The 19,324-nt window shown below is 37.4% G+C and overlaps 1 protein-coding gene across 2 annotated transcripts in view; it reads right to left on the reverse strand.

Annotated features, from left to right (window-relative positions):
- Window positions 1–1,837: 1,837 nt before the first annotated feature.
- The window catches only part of MGAT4D (MGAT4 family member D), a 30,690-nt gene continuing 13,203 nt past the window's right edge, over window positions 1,838–19,324 (reverse strand). The window contains exons 5-15 of one of the 2 annotated variants that reach the window (XM_056490524.1): window positions 19,090–19,136; window positions 17,258–17,371; window positions 15,911–15,986; window positions 11,240–11,351; window positions 10,612–10,742; window positions 6,904–7,011; window positions 5,812–6,005; window positions 4,054–4,132; window positions 3,868–3,946; window positions 3,455–3,567; window positions 1,838–2,922 (exon numbers count right to left, since the gene is read on the reverse strand). In XM_056490524.1, coding sequence (XP_056346499.1) covers window positions 2,896–2,922; window positions 3,455–3,567; window positions 3,868–3,946; window positions 4,054–4,132; window positions 5,812–6,005; window positions 6,904–7,011; window positions 10,612–10,742; window positions 11,240–11,351; window positions 15,911–15,986; window positions 17,258–17,371; window positions 19,090–19,136 — 1,080 coding nt within the window. In that variant the 3' untranslated portion in view covers window positions 1,838–2,895. The remainder of the gene's footprint in view (window positions 2,923–3,454; window positions 3,568–3,867; window positions 3,947–4,053; window positions 4,133–5,811; window positions 6,006–6,903; window positions 7,012–10,611; window positions 10,743–11,239; window positions 11,352–15,910; window positions 15,987–17,257; window positions 17,372–19,089; window positions 19,137–19,324) is intronic. The other variant, XM_056490525.1, reaches the window with a different exon arrangement.

Consider the following 19,324-nt stretch of genomic DNA (forward strand, 5'->3'; position numbering starts at 1 on the left):
AGAAAAGCAGAATAAAAGGATGAAAAGAACGTGGACCAAATTAGCATGAAGAGCACAAAATCAATAACCAACAGAATACTAATTAACGAAGAGAATTATGTAACTTGGAACAAATGAGCATTAATTCCTTTCTTTGCTAAAAATGCATAAATAAGTGAAAAAGTTTTGTATCATCTGTGCCAGCATGGAGGCTGAAACTCTGTGATCTGCACACACCTCTTGGCCAAGAATAAAGTAACTGCTCCCTATCAATAAAAAGACAGGTGTTGAGGGAGTCTTATTTTTCCTGATGTTTTCAGAGGATTTTGGTAATGAAACTAGCTTGAAAAATGTGGTTTCTTACCACACAGACATTAAACATGATTAATGAGCCTGAGGTAGACCTTATTTTTGAGATTTATGTTTTAAATCACGTGAAATTACTGAAGTAAAATTTCCCAGTCAATAAACCTGGTGATCTGGTTTGTAATCTGAAACTCTTAGTGGAGGGTTTTTTTTTTTTTTTTTCACCTACGGTTTACCACCTTTGGTTTTGCAAATTACAATCACAATTGCCTAGACTTCAAAACCAGTCAGTCATAAATTTGGAGGAAGTTCCTTATTCCCTGGACCTGACCTGCTGTTCAGGCTTTGATCCGGCCTCGGAGCGGCGGTGTGTGAGGGTTCAGTGCTAACAGGATTATTACATGGAAAACCACAGGTGAGATGGTGCTTGCAGGGTGGAAAGGAAGCTGCAGGTGTTCTGTAACCACTCCTTGTGAGCAAACCCAGCCCATTCGCTCACCAGTGGTGGCTGCTGCCAATAACACACAGAAGTGTTTATTGCTGAAGTATTCTCCCACTCAGCTCTCTTCTCATAAACTTCTGGGGCTGGAATATTCTGCTATTGCCTCTTCAGTGAAAATCCAGAATTCCTCTGAGGAGGTTGCTTTGGTTTTGCAGTGGAGCTGTGGTTCTGCAGACTGTGCAAGAAACCTCTGCTTTTGTGAAAGCACGGGAAGAATTAATGGTTTTTGTGAAGCATTAATTATTTACAACATCAACTGAACCCTCGTTTACATGAGAGCAATGGGAGGGGTATTCTGTGATTGCAACAGTTATGTAAAATATGTAAAAACTGAAACAAGGAATGAAGATGGCAGCACAGAATGAAAATTTTCATTTAAAAATACTTTTTTTTTTAAGTCTAGTCATTTCCAAATACACTTTCAAGTATTCTGTTGAGCTTCTAATGAGCTTGAAAGAACACTTCAAACAGCTAGATAGAAATCTCATTTCACTGTGAAGATGTTTGGGTAGCAAAATCTATTATTTTAGTATTTTTATGTTTTCACTGATTTAAATAATTGCTCTGGAATTTAATCTTTAGTGACACTGCCCTGTAACAAGTGAGTGTAAGGCACCCTGAATGCAGACACTACTCCCAGCAGTGAATCTGCTGCAGTGAAAGCAACGGCAAAATAAGGTTTTATGTTTTCACTGTGCATGCTGAGGGACAAAGGTGTCTCCCAGTATATCTCTAATTAACTATATCTCTAAGTGTGCTGGATTACTGCACTAATTCTTAATTGAACTCCTAACCTAATGAAGGCTGCAATATTTGGTCCAGTATATGTATGTACATATATCTACATGCACATACATATAGCACCACAGTATATAAACAATCCTGTAGATAAAAGCCTAAATAAATGAAGTAAAATAAATAAGCAGTAAACCTCTAAGCAATATTATCAAAATATTACTAGAGGTTGTCTTTGAAAAAAAAAACACTCTTCTGAACTGTTTTAATGTAAAAAAATTAATTCCATCTCATTCTAAATGAAAAACACTGTGGCATTAGGAATACAACTCTACATTAATGTAACCCATTCGGTACAAATCCATATATTGCAGTTTATTTCTTGCTGTCAGGATGCAATGCCTGTGCAGGGGAGTGAGAGTGCAGTCGTGCTTCACATGCAGAGGAAGTGATACCAGAATTCTGCCCTTAACAGGTAGATGTCCAAGGTAGATTGTCCTTTCCCAAAAACTTTTCAAATGAGACTACTGTGCTTTACTTTTTATTTTCAAATTTATGTTGAATTTGAACTTGGGACAAGGATTGAAATATCAGTACACGCTGATTATCTAATTCTAGGATCCAAAATTTTATTAAAATAGATTTTCTTTCTACAAAAATATAGCTACACATAATACCCTTATTTCCTGTATTTCAATGCACAATTCACTGGGAAGTTTTAGAATCTTCAAAAAAAAAAAACCTGTTTAAGTTTCAAGTTACTCAAATGGTAATTTGTAGGCACTTCTCATTTAAAAAAATATTTAACATAACTTATGCTACATTAAGGCAGAAACACATTTATATAAAGTTTGAGATCAATTTTCATAACATTAAGTTGTTCCTCTGAACTACTTTAGATACTTGTAATAAATATTGACAACTTTTCCTTCAACTCTAATTTCCCTACAAAATTGACCAATGTTTCTAATAGAGCTGAATGCTGTATCCTTAATACTTTTCAGTGATGTCTGTATTTTTATTTCTGGTGAAACTTTTATACCTTTATGCTTTAATCCCTGAGGCAGGCTGTAATGCCTTATCAATTGTTTATAATAATATCTCTTTAATGTTGCCAAACTAAGGTGAGGTTTTTATACATGGCATGTTACTCAAGAACATTTTATAGAAATTACTAACATTCTTTTCATATACTTTGTCATATAAAGACCTAGTATTTATCTCAACTCTTTCATAATTAACAGAATAACAGAGTATTAATAATTAAATGGGTATGGAATTGATCTTTTGACCCATTCCTTTTTTTTTCCTGTTGTAGCCATCCTTGTTTTCAAGCAATTCGTAAAAAGTGACACATCAAAAATGTATTTTTTTCAGTTTTCAGATGTCTTGATAAGTACCTGGAAAAAAATAAAATCTATTATTTTCTAAAATCTGCAGGAGCTTTGCCTATGACATTAGTTTTTCCCTTCTTCCAGCTATGGCTAGGGTTTAAGGCTGTAGTGATTCACTTCCATGACTTCTGCTGAGTATTTTCTATTTATGGACTTACTGACATCTAAACACTTGGGAAAAACTTGGAAGCATTAAAAAACAGAGGTTCATCTGAAAATGTTAACATAATGTAATCAGTATCTAAGATGGTGACAGAAAAGAGCTTTGTTTGTCAAAACCCAAGTCTTAGCAACTACAGTTACAGCACTGCAAAACTGGACAATCATCCCATTTGAGCATTTCCAGCACTTTCAATGAAGTACATTTAACTTCTCTCCTGACAATAATTAATTAATGTAATTCTTCACTTGTGTTTTTCCACACAAAATCCTATTCAAAATTCATTCAGATAAATGATTAACAATACTATATGATTGGAAGAACCAAAGTTCATTTAATAATAAATAATAAAAAAAAAGCTTTTATTGACATGCCTACCTCACTCAGTATTGCCCAGACTGGAGAATCAGAACTGACTGATAAACGAAAAGCCTTTATTCTTCCTATTGACTGATTGATGCTGCCTTCTGCAATGCCATTTGCAAAAGCCCCTTAATGAAAAAAACCCACAAGACCCATATGAACACTTATTAGAATGAAATACACTTCCAAGCAAACTTGTGAAAAAGCTCTAAATGACAAACTATAAATTAAATCGAGGAACACATTAGGGAAAAATTATAAGAGAGATCAATCAGTCACAAATTACAATATGCAGTTAAGCAAAGGGTTTCTTTTCCTTACCAGCTCACCTTGGAATGTTGAATTTATCACAGAGTTAATGAAATCCTTAAGAGCAGAAACATTTTATATGTAGGAACAAAATTTCTGGTTTTGAAGTGAACAATTACCTATTTTTAAATATCCATCTTTGGTTGCTGGGTAGTTAAATTTACTTCCATTAGCAACCAATTCTTTTCTTAGTGTTTCCTGTAAAAAACAAAACAGTAACATTTCAAGATGTATTTTCTAGGGTGTGACATTTTTTGCTGACTATCATTCTGAAAATGAAATATGGTTCTAAATGAGAGACTTACATCAGCTGGCAGCACTTCCACAGTAGTGTTAAACAGTTTATCACCAGGGTGCTCCATGTTGCCACTTCTGAACAAGTACCTGATGATAAAGGTGTATTATTTCCAGGTATTTTATACTTTAGAGGAGTTCTAAGCAGTAATTCTTCCCAGTTTTGAAGGAAAGTTTCAGGAAAGTTTGAAGGATACCTTTTCTTTATATATTTTTGGGCTATAGAGAACAGAAATAGGCCTTGAAACTATAAACCAAACCATAATACAGTATTTTTTATTTTAAATAGAACAAATATTTAAACATCTTTTTCTGGGACCACAAATGCAAGTGTTCCTGGTTTTTAGTGCTCAAGTTCCAAATAAATTAACTTCCCATATTTAAACGGCTAAAGGAAGATCTGCCCTCTGATCTGTTCCTATAATTGTAAGGTTGAAACGGAACAGGCTTCTGGAAGGTGAGTGACAGCAAAAATTCTGTTTCTACTAGGCCATATACTACATACCAGGAGAATTCCCCTTTTTTATCAATACTGGGGAGCTCAGGTGCTTCTAAACAATTTCCTTTATAGCCAACAAGCAAGAGCATTGACCAAACAAGAATCCAACAAAAAACTTCTAAACCCTGTTTGGTTTTAAATTTCTGGCATTAAGAGTTCTTCAGGTTTTAGATCCAAAAAGAGCTAAGAGAATTTAAATCATCAAACACTCTCCTCTGGTATCAAATATTCAAGGCTTAAAACCACCAAATATTTAGGACTGACCATACATTTTCATAGATTAGCAATGTAATGGGCTGGGACTGATGCCTTAACTATTAGCTTTCAGAATTTCCAGATTCTGTACTGTACTTTACTGTACATTACTACATAACTCTGAACTTCATATGAAGTGTTAGCAAGTTCTATTCACAGTTTAGTTAGACAAAACAATCATTTTCCAGCCCAAGGACACCATTGCAGCTTCAGGCCCAACAGTGAATTGAGAAGAGCAATCTGGGAGGATGGGACTTCATAACCTGAAGCTGGAATTGGACAATTAATCCCAATATGTCAATGGACCAAAGCTTATAAAAGTGTGAAAACTTGTGACTCAGGGTCCATCTTGGGTGTAGCCACAGCCAGGCTCTTGTACAGCCCAAAATGTAACCTTTAAAGGCCTTTTAATAAATATCTACTTTATTCCTTTAACTCTGTGTAGCCTCTGTTCTTGGTAGCCTCTCAAGGCATCAGTCACTAGACAATATAATATATAAGTTAGCTCCATGCAATGCAGCTTCTCAGTAACAGGAACATGCAAAACTACAGCCTACCCAGCTTTCATAAAGCATTAATGAGTTAATTAATACAGAACACCAGTGTTTATTGTAACACCAATCATTCACTGCAGCTCACTAGATGGAGACAGACTTGACATCACACAAACAGCCTTTCTGTTGGCAACTACACAAATAAAGCTTTCACTGACACCCTTGATGAAATTCATCAGTTAAAAACAAATTCCTTTGAGAATTATCATAAGAGAGTATAGAATACTTACCTGAAGGAACAATAATAAAAGGAAAAATATTAAGAAGCTCTCTAGTTACTAATGAAGAAATGTATTTCAGGAGGGGAGTTCAAGAAGGAAAGCAGATAAATACAAATCATGGATTTTTTGTTAGTAACAAGGTTTATGCAAACAGCTGAGCACTGATAATTTCAAACAGACTCAAGCATTTCCAAACTGGAAATATGTAGGCTTCCATGTTCCATATCATGTAATACTTACTTTTTAACTTCTAGTGGATTTAAAAATGTGAACCTGATGTAGTCACCTGCCACTGGAGCTGAAGCCCAAAAGAAATCTTGTCCTTTATAAACTTTTTCCAAGGTATATTCCTGGTATATTCTTAGGCTTGTATCCACTTTTGCAGGTGGATTATTATGTGCTTTATGCAATACATTTTTTCCAAAATCTTTATCCTGTTGATATAAAGAAATTTAATTTCACTCATACAATGCAAAAGAAAAAGGCATATTGATATCTGTAATTACTGCAGGAAGCTATTCCAGAAAATAATTACCTCAGTGCCAAAAAATATAAATCTATTTTTAATAGAGATTATTAATTTCAGTGTAATCACTGGGACTCAATGTTACAATTTGTAGACAGAGCTGCACTGATTGTTTCTTAGCTGCCAAGATTTAAAACTAAAAGTCTTCACAGGAGGCTGTGTTTTTTTATATTGCACTGAGAAAAATGGTTTGTGGAGAGTGAGGGGATATTGATAGGAGGCTGTTTCATAGTTGTCTTCTGCCAGAACATGTGATTGCTGGGCTCTGCTAAAGAGCATCTCTGTGTGAATCTCTAGTCTGATCCAACTGAGAAATCTTGTTACTAGACTAGATGGCACCATCAGGAGATCCCTGAAGTCTAGTTCATCACTGCTCATGTCCTTATTAGATATGTGGTTTGCCCTCCAAATTCTCCCTAAAAATCTGTGGCCATCAAGTTAGGCACACTTTGTCCCACCAATACACCTTCTTAATTATCCCTCCTATTGGGAATGTGAACTGCTCAGCCAAAACAAACCATCATGGCTTTGTTTGCATGGAGCAGAGCATCTGAAACCTTGTGTTGTGAAGAGGGTTCCTATGTGCCATGAAATGCTGCTGTTCAGATGAGAGGTTCAAAGGTGATTGTGCAGGAGCAGTACTCCACCTGCAGCTTAGATACCAGATCAAAATTCTCTCCCAAATCTGAAAAACTACATAATTGCATATGGAAATGCCAAAGATATGGCCCTTGAAACTCATTTGAGAGATGAGTCAGAACACAAGCATATAATGTAAAAATATGGCATTAGTTTCTTATTCTTACTTTCAAATTCTGTATCTTCCCAGCCAATGATGAATAAATTCCCATATGCTGAAAGAGAGATGGCTTAGCCCGGATCCGTAACTTTGACTTTTCCGTTTCACAGTGTGCCTGGAAAGAAAGTAAAAGAGAGTGAAGGATTATTTAACCAAGGACAGACAAACTATGTTCCATAGGGCAATTTCTTTATGTAGTTAAGGGTATGGGTCATGATTTTCTATCCATACTTAAATGAGCAATCCTTAAATTAACAGTCACCTTAAGTCACATACACTGTTTCTAGACCAAAACTCAGAGTTCTACTTACATCGTTATTTAGATTTGAAGGCTCAGCCACCAGTAATTCAGAAATTTCTTTTCAGAGTATGTGGTGAATCACATCTCAGGGTGATAAAAATGGGCTCAAATCTGAAACAGGTTGATTTCTTAGCTGTTTCTGGAAAACTTTATTTCAACTCTTAGCCTTGCCATATCATTGTAATTAAACTATTTTGACCAAAATTCACCTTCTTAAGATAGATTCTGGTTATATGTAATCTTCATAGTTTTGCCTCTTTTTGTTGTGTTTGGGAGGCTTTTAATGTATTATAAGTTATGGATCTTTTATAACATAATTAGATAAAGTCTTTAAATACTGAGGTTCAACACAATTTTCCAGTTTACTACACCTGGGACATGACACATATCAAGGAATTAAATAACTGTAATAGTTACTAATTTTGGAGTTTCTTGATCTTTGAATGATAGCAAACTACTTCTTTAAATGTAATTTTTTTTCTTCGTATATATAGAGCTTCATAGTTTGATACAATTACATAAACATGCCAAAATAATTAATATGTTAATGAAGCATAATGGCAAGGAACAAAGCAAAGAACTAAAATGAGACTCCCTGGGTTGTACTCTTGGTACTACCACAGAATTATTATATGAGTTTGAAAGATCATTTAATTTTCTGCATCCCAGGTCTCGTACCTTAAAATTTAAGAGGATAATGTGCTTACCTCTTCCATCAAGTGCTTTCAGTTCTATAAAAGAAAAATGTTGCATTAACTATATCAATGCCTTCTAAAGCCAGAAATGATTAAGTCTTCTTAAAGCTGGCTTAAAACCATCAAAACTCATGAGGGATTTATGGTTTCCACAGGAGTACTAATTAAAAGTTCAAAAGCTATTTTGGAAAGCTATTAAGGAAACTATGTATTTTTATTTTTGTCCACAGCAGATGTTCAGCATAACAATGTAAAACCACAAAACATTGTGTGCAAACTGATTTACTGGCAGCTATTTTTCTGAAAGGCACACTAGATTTCAGTAAAGAATAAAAAATTTTAAGAAAAGAAATTTGTGACCTATCTACTGACAGGGTTTGCAATTCATGCCATGCAATAATGCAGGCTCTAGAATGTCTTGTTTTATGCTATGGCTGCACTACCAAAAGAGCTGCTTCTGGCAGCAGCTGAGAATAATCAGTGGCATGAGGCTGGTGTAGTCATTTCTGCAGAAGCTGAGATAAGGCTGCTTGTTGTGTCAGGGTTTCCACCCTTGCAGCCTGTAGTTCCCACTGCACCTGATAGACACAGGCCACTGCACAAAAACACAGAATGGTTGGGTTCAAAGTGACCTGTAAAAACCATCTTGTTCTGACTCCCCTGCCATGGACAGGCTCCCACTAAGCCAGGCTGCTCAGAGCCCCATCCAGCCTGGTCAGAAACACTGGATGTGATATTTACACCTTTCCTGAACAACCTGTGCCCGTGGTGAGTCACCATAACCATAAAAAATGTGTTCCTTATAAACAAACATACCCTCTTTCAGTTTAGGACTGTTGCCCCTTGTCACAACACATGGAAAGACTTTCTCCCTCTTTCTTAAAGCTCTCTTTAGGTGCTGTGTGGTCTCTTCTGAAGCCTTTTCTTCACTCTGAAGAGCTCTGACTCTTTCAGCCTGTCTCCAGCCCTCTGACCATTTATCCTCTTGCTCTAACAGCTCCATGGCTTTTTTTTTTTTTTGTACTGAAGACCCCAACAGTGAATGATAGTTCACAGGAGGCAAACATGACAAAGTTTCTGAACCAGGCAGAGACCTGATGGCTCTGATCATCACACACTGTCTTTTCCAGCTTGGTGAGCAGATGTAGCTGAACCTTGATATGTTAATAGCCAGTCCAGGCTGAAAACTTGGACAGGGGTGAGAAGTGGGCCCATGGGAATCTCATGAGGTTTAACAAGTCCAAGTTCAAGGTGCTGCACCCGGGTTGGAGCAACCTCTAATATCAATCCAGGCTGGGGATGAGCAGATGGAGAGCAGCCCTGCCCAGAAGGACTCTCCAACAAGGAAGGGCTGGGAGAATTAAGATTGTTCAGCCTGGAGAAAAGAAGGCTTTAGGAATTGCAGCCTTCCAGTACCCAAAGGGATCCTGCAAGGTGACAGAGAGAGGCTTTTTACAAGAGCCTGGAGTGACAGGACAGGAAGGAATGGATTCCAGCTAAAAGAGAATAGGTTTGGATTAGCTGCTAGGAGGAAATTCTTTCCTGTGAGGATGGTGAGAAACAGATTGTCCAGGAAAGCTGTGGATCACCCCTGGAGATGTTCAAGGCCAGGTTGGATGAGGCTCTGAGCAATCTAGTCTAGTGGAAGGTGGCCCTGCCCATGGCACAGGGTTGGAACAAGATGATCTTTAAGGTCTTTTCCAACCCAAACTATTCTATGAATTTACATTAACACATGCCAAATATCCATCACCACATAGAAACCACACACAGGTGCCCTGCTGACCCTCCTGTGTAGCACAGTGTGACACTCTTAGTTGGTTGGAAAGGAGAAAATGTGAGGAGTTGTCAGCTTGCCTTCTGTGGTGCCTATAGGAAAGTTCACTGCTTTACCCTGTCAAACAGAGAAGTTACCACAGCTACCAGGATCTCCAGCCTTCTCCCAGTCTCCATTTTCTGCATTCTCATGAATGGTCTCAGCAGTTTATGCCACTGGTCATTCCCACCCAAGGGCCTTGTGACACTGATCTCTCTCAGCAGGTTTTTGCCACCCACAGCAATTGAAATTGCAAATGCAGAAGTGAAACCTGTGGACAGCACTCTGCTTTGGCTTGGTCAGTGCAGGCTTCCATGAGCTCCCTGCCTGCCTTTTGAGAACACAGCTTCATTTTAGGTAGGAATCAGGTCTCAGAAGACGGAACAGCCATAAATAAAGTATTTCACCTATTGAATGGATGTTGACACATGATAGACCTGGAATGGGTAATGTCAACATAGCAGCATCTGGTTTTTAATCTGTTTTCACAGGCAGGCAAGAACTTAAATTAGTTTCTTTTGGCTCAGTCCAACTCCTATGACCTGGCCTAACCCTTAAAGCAAGATTTAAAAGCTTACTCCTATCTGTATGAAGTGGGTCTGGAGATTCTGCTGTCCCTAGAAGTCACTTATGCTACAGGGTAAAACCTGGAGCTTGTTTGTTCCACTCCCCTTAATCTCCTGCTCTGCACAACTCCTGTCTGTTTCTTCTTGCTCCTTTATCAACACAAAAGTAACATGTACAAATCCTGGAACAGGTACTGGCTCCTGAACCCTAAAACCCAACTGACTCTGGTCAGTCCAAAGTAAGTCCAGTTTATTATATTCCACTTTTTGAAAATCAGTTTTGTCACAGAGTGTTTGAATGCTATTTGTGTTCTTAAATAAACTCAGTAATACTTACTGCATCCTTTTCTGGATTGCACACTTTAACCCAGAGCAGGTGGTCTATAAGCCAGTCTATAGGCTTATCCTTATAGAACATGAGGAAAAATTCCACTATGAATGGTAAGTCTTCTGATTTAAACATTTTTCCTGAAAGCAAGACAAGAAGTTATATTTTTATTGCTCTGCAAGAATCACCAGCTTTATGTTTAAATGTAATTTGTTTAAATGAAAGTCTAAGTATCACACCAGCCTTGCACATGTGAATGTAATTATGATATTTAATGAAAAACTTCACATAGAATCTGGCTTTGAAGAGTTGCTGATCATCCAGCCCTTTGATAGGGGATGCATATTCTCCCCCACGAAGACAAGAAAGTTTTGTTTTTTTTAATAGAGGGGCACATAGTTCCTTAAGGTGGAACAATTTCCTCCTAATGGGCACTCAATTATACTGAAGAGCCTTTTTATTAAAAAGACAGTAGTAAAGAGAACAAAAAGTAAACTACTTTCAGTGGGATGTTTCCTTGAGAACTGAGGAAGTTGTCATATGCAAGTCCTTCATGCTCTGAGGTGTAATTCTGAATGAGACTTCTTTGATCTACAGCCCCAAATTCAGTTGATCCTGCTGAGGTCTTAATACTTACCAATAAATCCAAGTTGTGAGAACTCGAGAACCATCCAATCTTGGGACTGTTGAGCAGCAAAGTTTTTTATACTTTCAATAAAATCAGGTTTGGCTATAATATCATCTTCCAGCTGGAGGGAAAGAACACAACATAAAAAGAGAAGGCAAACAGTGATTTTATTGCTTGCAGAAGGGGTGGTTATATTGCCACATGCAAAAGAAAACTGTTGTGTTTAACTGTTGTACTGCATGTACTGAAGCTGTGCCAAACTACAGTGGATTGCTGTCCAGCTTCTACATAGATCTCTGGTTTAGTATCATTCATTAATTATCTACAGGAGTGACCAAAACACCATGGGTGCTTCTCCCTGTTTTGATGAAGGAGGACTCCCTGCCTTAGAGAGATCTCTCTTAGAAGAAAACATTAAGCAAAAAAAAGAGGTTAAGGAAGACAACAATAAACATTTTGTTCTTAGGTTGTATAAGCATTGATAAGCAACAGGAGGAAACTGTCTGAAAAGAAAGGTTCTGGCAGTCTGGCCAGACTTTGTCATTTATACAAGGTGACTGAGAAGGACTGTGGATGATCACTGAGAGGCCAGCAGAAAGCAAGTTGTCCCAGGGAATACTTCTAATGAAGGGCTGTGCTCTGTGAATCACACTGAAGGACAGGAATACAGAGTTTTCAAGATGATGTAAAGGCCAGCACAGAGTACACTAAAGGGTATTTGGAAGAGAAGACTGACATCCATCAAGGAAATGGGAAAGGCATTGGCTTCATTTTTGCCTGGCTTTCACACAAGAACTGGGCATCTGAAAACTCAGAAGCTGATCCTGCTACTAAAACTGCAGATTATGAAACCAGACAAGGAGGTTGGAGGCACAAAGGAAATAAATGTGTTCCAGAAATAATTAAGGAGCAGGTAATTCATGGTTTGAATTCAGTATAGGAGTAAAACACAGGAAGAAGAGGCTAAGGTTTCAGGAAAATATTGCTGGGGTGTAGTGTAATCATACAGTAATTTATTCTACCTGGTATACTTTACTGGCCCTGCTTCATGTCTAATTGTGCTGTAAGCAGCTTGAGTAAGCTAAATATCTAGAAAATTAATCCTTTGAGGAAAAACAAACAAAACATGATTTCCTGCTGGTTTTGTGTTTTCAACTGACACAGCAGAGTCATCATCAAGAGCTTGAGAGAGCAGGCCTGCAGATTTTAGCTGAATTTGGGCATCACTACAAGTGTAGGGCTGGCTGACAAGAAATGTCTTGGTAACAGTGAACCCAGGAGTAAGTAGAATAAAGTTAGAAAGATGAGATTAAGAGAGCTGTTTTGACCCTGACAGCTTTTGCTGATGGTAAGATAAAAAATAGACAGATAGAGACAACTGATAAAAATGAATGCTTCTTAACAGATTCTGAGGTCTGGGGATTGAGTTGAGTTGACAGTTATGCAGAAGAGAACAACAACAAAAAAAACCCAATCAATTCACAAGAAATCTGGCCTGAAGTTAAATGATCTTAGAGGATTAGCCAGGAGCAAGATGTAAAGGGAGAACAGCAAAGAATAAAGGAAGGTTGTAGAGATTCCTTAAAGAGAAATTGAGGGGCACCAAAAAAGGTTGAAAAGCAGACTGGAATATCTCAAAAACCTAGGGAGGCCACCATAGCAAGAAACACTGTGGAGAAGTATGCAAAAGTGACTGTGAATGTAGTTATGAACAGAAAGCAATTTTGGAGTCTGAGATGGTCTTTCCTGAAGCTAACAGTAATTATTAGAGTTTGATATCTCATGTAGCACAAGCCGTTATTTATTTAGCCCTATAATTTTTGTTCAATTGAAGCACATCCTTTTGGAGAAGATGTCCCATTGCTTAGTATCAGTTATTTCAGTATGTTATACAACATTTTATTACCCTGTGTGTTTAATACTTAGCACCCAAATTCTAATCTGAGGGTTTTTTTTCTGCCTTCAGTTTACAGCCACCTGTTTTCTCATATGCTCTTATCTACCAAAGGAAGTTGTGCAGCTGCACACAGCTGGGTCAGGAAGTTTAAGATATGAACTGCTTAGTCCACTTGCCCAGTTGCCAGCAAAACACAGAATCACAGCTAACTTTACTCATCAGTGCTTTCAAATGAAAAAAATATACATCCACTACAGCAAGACTATGAAAATTTCCTACAGATAAGTAACAAAAGGGTTTTCATTTTTCTTATGCAGGTTGTCTAAGAGAAGTAAAACTGAAGTAGTAACAAAAAAGTGGAATAATATTATGAAAGTTTAGGCATCAGACAGGAAGGTTCTTCCTCTCTGAATTTCATTAGAGTATTTTTGTCTCACTGACAATGAATACGTGGAAACTGTGGAGCTCCTTTTAAGAGGTCTATCAAACAGCAGGCCTAACCTAGAATCTAGTAAGGGAAAAAAAAAAAATCCATATAAAGAGTCCTAGTGAACTCACTGAGCTATTGCTCAGGCTTTAAATACATTAGAGAAGCATTGTTAGCAATATACATATATATAATATAAATACACAAAGCTCTTCCAGCCTCTATAAGAGGTGATAAAAAAATCATAGCAGTAGTTAACTACAAGTTAAGTTAGAACTTGATAATAGACTTTAACTGAAGAAACTAAGATTTATTTAATGGTTTATTTTTGCTTCAGCTCAGTGCTAATAGAAAACACTTAAAAAGTGCTGTATCTGTGTTTCTTTCAGATTTGAAATGTTTAATTCCTTCAGTGAACTAAGTCTACATGAACAGAACAAATGCATGTCCTCACTATTAGGCTGGGATTGGATTGCCTGCTTTTATGGCTATGTTATGATCCCATTATTGTAAGTGCTTCAAGGGTCTCTGGTGAATGCCAGGAGGTTTAGTGAAAGTGGAAACAAGGACCTCAAAGTTCTCTCAGGGGGAAAAAAAAAAAAAAGATGCAGCAAAGTACAAGTTTGTACTTCAAGTAGCCAAGTTGATCAGTGGGTAAGGTTCATCCCCAGTGTAAGCCTGTTAGCTTCAATGGACTTCATGAAACTACTTACTTAAATCCTGTATCCTAGAACAAGTGTTTATTCAGCAAAGATCTTGTCTGGCTCGTGACATCAACTGTTCTGTAGATGTCAAGATGAATTATGTGTGCTTCCCTTCTTCCAAGGTTTGGGGGTTAGCATCAACCACTCAATCAATACTATTCGTGACTAAGCTCAATAAAAACCTAACCTAGCTCAAGTTTTGTTTAAGATTACAGAAGTAAATCTTGTACCAGGCTAAGGAAAAGTAGTTTTAAGTTGTTTGCTTTCCTTTAATGCAAGGCTTCTAAATAGAGGGAGGACATAACTAAGTTTATGGCAGCAAGTGTTCATTCTTTTCACCTGCACTCTACAGAGCAGTTTTTGGGCAGACCAGCACCTGTGCTAGAGGAGCAGCTGCAGGCTGGACATAGAAGAATAGGATATAGTAGGAACAGTATGAAGAATGGTATGAGGAAAACAGTTTCTTGTTGAGAAAATTCCAAAAGCATAACTCCCACCAGATCACCACCATCCAGGCTTTGTTCTTAACACAGTTCAGCCATTTTATAATGTCTCAGATAAGAAAACATTCTCAAATTGCTTTAGAAATACAAATATAAAAATAAATCATTGTGATTCATTCAAATATGAATGTTTGTTGAACTTGGTAACAGGAAGGTACATCAAGTGTCTGTCAGCATCCTAACACTTCACTGGGTTTCCTACACCTTGATGCTCTAGTGCACTCATTAACTCTTAAAAATATACAAAATTCTCAGGAAAATACTTCATTTTCCATTCAACCACAATTGTTCAAAACATAGCATTTGTTTGTCCACCAGAATCCTGAGCTCCTATGCCACATTTGAGAAAAGCACATTAAGTAGCCCAGCTCAAATGTGGTTTTTTAAATCTTGAGAAACTGTAGGAGATGCCAGGTCCTGCAGTCTTCTGCTTCTAGGAATCCTGTGATGTCCTTATGGAATACAGACTCTGAGGCAAAATGCTTTTCTGAGCTTTTTAAAAACTGTTGACATTATTGAGCCACATGAAATTTTACAGACCTGTTCCATGATTGAACTGCTCCTTTAAATTTCGGAATCTCTGGTGGTGAATAAGATTTTTATGGAGTGTAAATTAGCACAAATCTAGAATGATGATTAAAGCTAAGCTTAAATACATGGGGATCATCTTAAAGCTAACACAAAATCTTCTGGAGAATTAAGGATCTGTGCCAACTTGTAGCTGACATTACCTCAATTATCACTCTACTGGCGTTTCCCTGCCTGAGATATTTCACTTCATTGTCATCTGGGCTATAACCTGGACTTATCATCACTATTTTTCCTGGCTGCAGTAAGTAAAAAGATATTAAACCCTCACTTTCTTAGCCTAACCAAATAATAAGGGTTATTTATACTTCAGATACCTTGCTCTTCAACCTCACAAATGACAGGAAGGTAGAGATGGTTTTAATCAAATAGACCTGGCTGCAAGATGTATAAGAACAGAAATGGTGGGTGCTTGTAAAGAGAACAGGCAAAATAGAAAGAAAATGACAATAGACTGCTGGTTTTATTGAGGCCTTTGAAACAAAGAAAATTGCCAAAGCTAATAATAAAGCTAATAAAGTACAGAGGTATTGCTGCTACTTAATGATAATATGGACATACCTGTAAATAAAATGTTCCCTTAGGCTGAGCATATAGCATTAAAAAGCTATAATCCAAATTCTGTTTGGTTCTCCACCTAAACATAAGCAGCAAATTCCAATAAGGTTTTTGAGGGGGTTGTAAGAGTTATTTCTATAATAAGAGAACTTCTAATGATCTGCATTTTTCTCTACAATAAAGTTGTAAGGTTGAGTATTCTAACCCACTGTTAAGTGCAAAAGCATTTCTCTACAATCAGTGTAAACACTTGTAAATAATTTTACTGGCCTATAACAGTTAACATTAAATAAACAAAAAATTGATCTTTGTCAATAGTGCTTGAAACAAAATGTCTAACAAGTTATGTCAAATGACTTCAAAGATTCTACTCATTTTATGAAGACTAATAAACACACATGGATTATTTAAAGATGAAAAAGTAAGTGGTTTTACATAGGAACAGCACAAGAGCAGACTGATAACCTTAATTTTCAGGTTTGAATATAAACACATATTTTGTAGAGTCTCTCACTTTACCAGAGAATGACATTGATGTTTGATAATCAAGACTGAAAGACTGAGTAATTTATCAGTACTTAATTAACATAAAAGTATAACTGATCCAATTCTAATCATATCTAAAACTAAACTATAAGTATGCAAACTTGTTTATGGTCTATGATATGAACACAAGGTTTATCTATAAAGCCAATATACATACACACACACACATATAAATATACTAGCTGATTTCTTCCAGCCTACACTCTCAGTACTTCAACTCTCTTGCCTGCATTATTGCAGTGGCTTCTGATAAACTAGTTATTGTTGATTGAAAGAAAATTACTTTCCTCCAATAAATAACATTTTTGTAAACTATCTCACTGAATTTGGGGCATGTGAGTGAATGAAATCACCATTAAGGATGACAGTAGATAAAAACCCAATGATCACCAAAAGTTGGGTCATTAATTAAACCCAGAGTAGTTGTCAGTAGTTAGCTAGAGGGCCACATGGGGTTTCTTCTGTGTGTTCACAGAGACTCTCCCTCATATTACAGAGATCTTTCTCTTTTTTCCTCTATGACCAGATCACACAGCCTGTTGCTTGCTGGCATTATCCATCTGGTTTAAAACCTGTTGGATGCCTAGAGCCAAGACCCAAAGGAGACACCTTGGCTCTTACCCTGAAGGTGATGTGCAGCACAGCTTTTCTCAAGATCCCCTTGTAAATTTTTTTACAAGTACAAATGAGGTCATTCAGCTCTGAAGCACACAAACATTATCAGCTCAAACAATGCTGATGTTTTCTGAATTTTCCATTTTACACTCTTAGCAGAAGTTCTTAGGTTTTATATAGTAATCTTACCTTACTCGGTCCTCAGAATCTCCAAATGTTTTCTTCAGATTGGAAAGATCTGGGTAATAAGAAGCAGGAGGAGAAATAACCTCTAGGACTCCAGACTGGACTTCTCTGGGGAAGCTGGGAAGAGGATCTTAGTGAGACCCCATTCCTCAAAAAGCCTTTTGAAGGCAATCACAGACAGCAGCTCCCCAGAGTTAGGTCTGCTCCTCCAGAAGTGGAATTCACAACTCTAGCAAAGAGCCCAACTGCAAATTTGGAACCAAGAGGGGATCTTTAACAACCATCAGATCAGACAGGTCAGGAACTCATCCAAGTCTCAGAAAACACTGGAGAGAAGTGTCTCCCAGAAATCCTGCCCCTCCTGCATGTGTAGGTACTCACTAACAATCCTGAGATAGTTGCCAAAATGCAGCAGTAATTCACAACCAAACCAAATATCTAGAAAAACACACAACTGTTTCCCCTTGCATGAGAGCTCCCAGTTTCCTTACCCTTGCTCCATATCTAATTCTACTTTCTAAGCAAAATTATACTGTCCCAGAGCAAGGGTTTAAAATGGGCAGTCTGGGTCTACTCTGCTCCAAGAATTAAATTTTTCATTTAAAGAGATAATAAAAAAAATGTGTAACCTACTTTGGGAGCCAAACCTGCAAGTCAAATCTCTCCCTTCCTCCAAAAAAACCAAAAAATCCAAACAAAAACCCCAACAAAAACAAACACCCAACACAGAACAGGTAGAAGTCTCAAAACTGAGTTTCACATTTCCTATGATTAATAAACAAAAGATAACACTAAAAATTAAACACAGAATACCTGCATTATGGGGAAAAAAAAAAATCAATCTCACTGTGTAACTCAAAGCAAACCCTCTGCAGTTATGTTTTCAAAAGCCATAAAGCAGTAATTAAAATAATCTGAGTGTTTAAATTGCTGCAGGCATTGTACCTTGGCAGTCCAAGAAGGAGTGCCTCTTGTCCTTGTCCCCTTGTACTCCCAGCTGAGCTAAACCCTCTGAAGGCAGGAGATGATGAATATTACTCAGATAACAGCCTCAGCATGGTAAGTCTTTTGAGGGAAACCCACACACAAAACAGTCTGGGGGACCTTTGAGTGCAGGATGATGTGCAGAAACCCTCAAATGAGGAGGCAAAGGTCAACTCCTCCAGGGATCTTGCTCAAGAGCAAGCAGAACTGCAGTGGGAATCAAGCTTCCCTTTGACATCTCTAAGGTTCACCTGGCAGGGAAAAGATGACCCATCTTATTTTGCCCATCATGTAATAGCATTTAAAATTATATATGCAATCTCATTCTGTCCCAAGTCAAATGCCTTTTTGAAAAATAGTTAAAAGAAGGAAGCGAAGACACGTGGGAAAACGTGGATGTGTCATGGCACTTGGGGACAGATCAGTGGTGGCATTGCTGGGCTAATGGTTGAACTCTATTGATCTTGCAGGTGTTTTCCAACCTAAGGAATTCTATGACTCTATGACAGATGCCAGATTTCACTGCAGGGTTGTGTAGTCAGTGGGGACCTCATACATGTAAGCCTCAGATGCATGAATTGCATCATTAAATTTTGTGGGGAAAAGACTTAGGCTCAAGTAAACATTTGTCAGATTTAAGCTGAGACCTTGATTGGTTAGCTAAACCATATTTATCAAATAAGAAATGAAAAACAAATTGATGTACATACTTCTGTTCTCAATTTCAGTGTGTTATGGCACACATACTGAGAGTGCACCTTTGCCTCAGTTCCATTTCTAATTATTTCCATAAAAGCTCCAACCAAATATGTTCACACTGGTTGTTGAGTGTTCCACTCTGTAGGACTTACCTGGTTTTAACACTTTCTGCAACACTCTTAACATACTCTGCTTCCACCTAAAGAAAAGAAGGGAAGGTTTCATTAAAAATCACCATTGTTGTATTAAACAATACTTTGTATGGAATATGCATATGCAAACATTGAATTTTTTTCCTTCCAAACAAATGTGGTATGTTACAGCAGCATTTCTACTAAGGAACAATATAGGCTTTTCAAGTCAAGCAGACTTTCAAAGTAGTTCACT

This window comes from Oenanthe melanoleuca, chromosome 4 (genome assembly GCF_029582105.1).
Source record: "Oenanthe melanoleuca isolate GR-GAL-2019-014 chromosome 4, OMel1.0, whole genome shotgun sequence".
In the NCBI taxonomy this organism is placed as follows: domain Eukaryota; kingdom Metazoa; phylum Chordata; class Aves; order Passeriformes; family Muscicapidae; genus Oenanthe; species Oenanthe melanoleuca.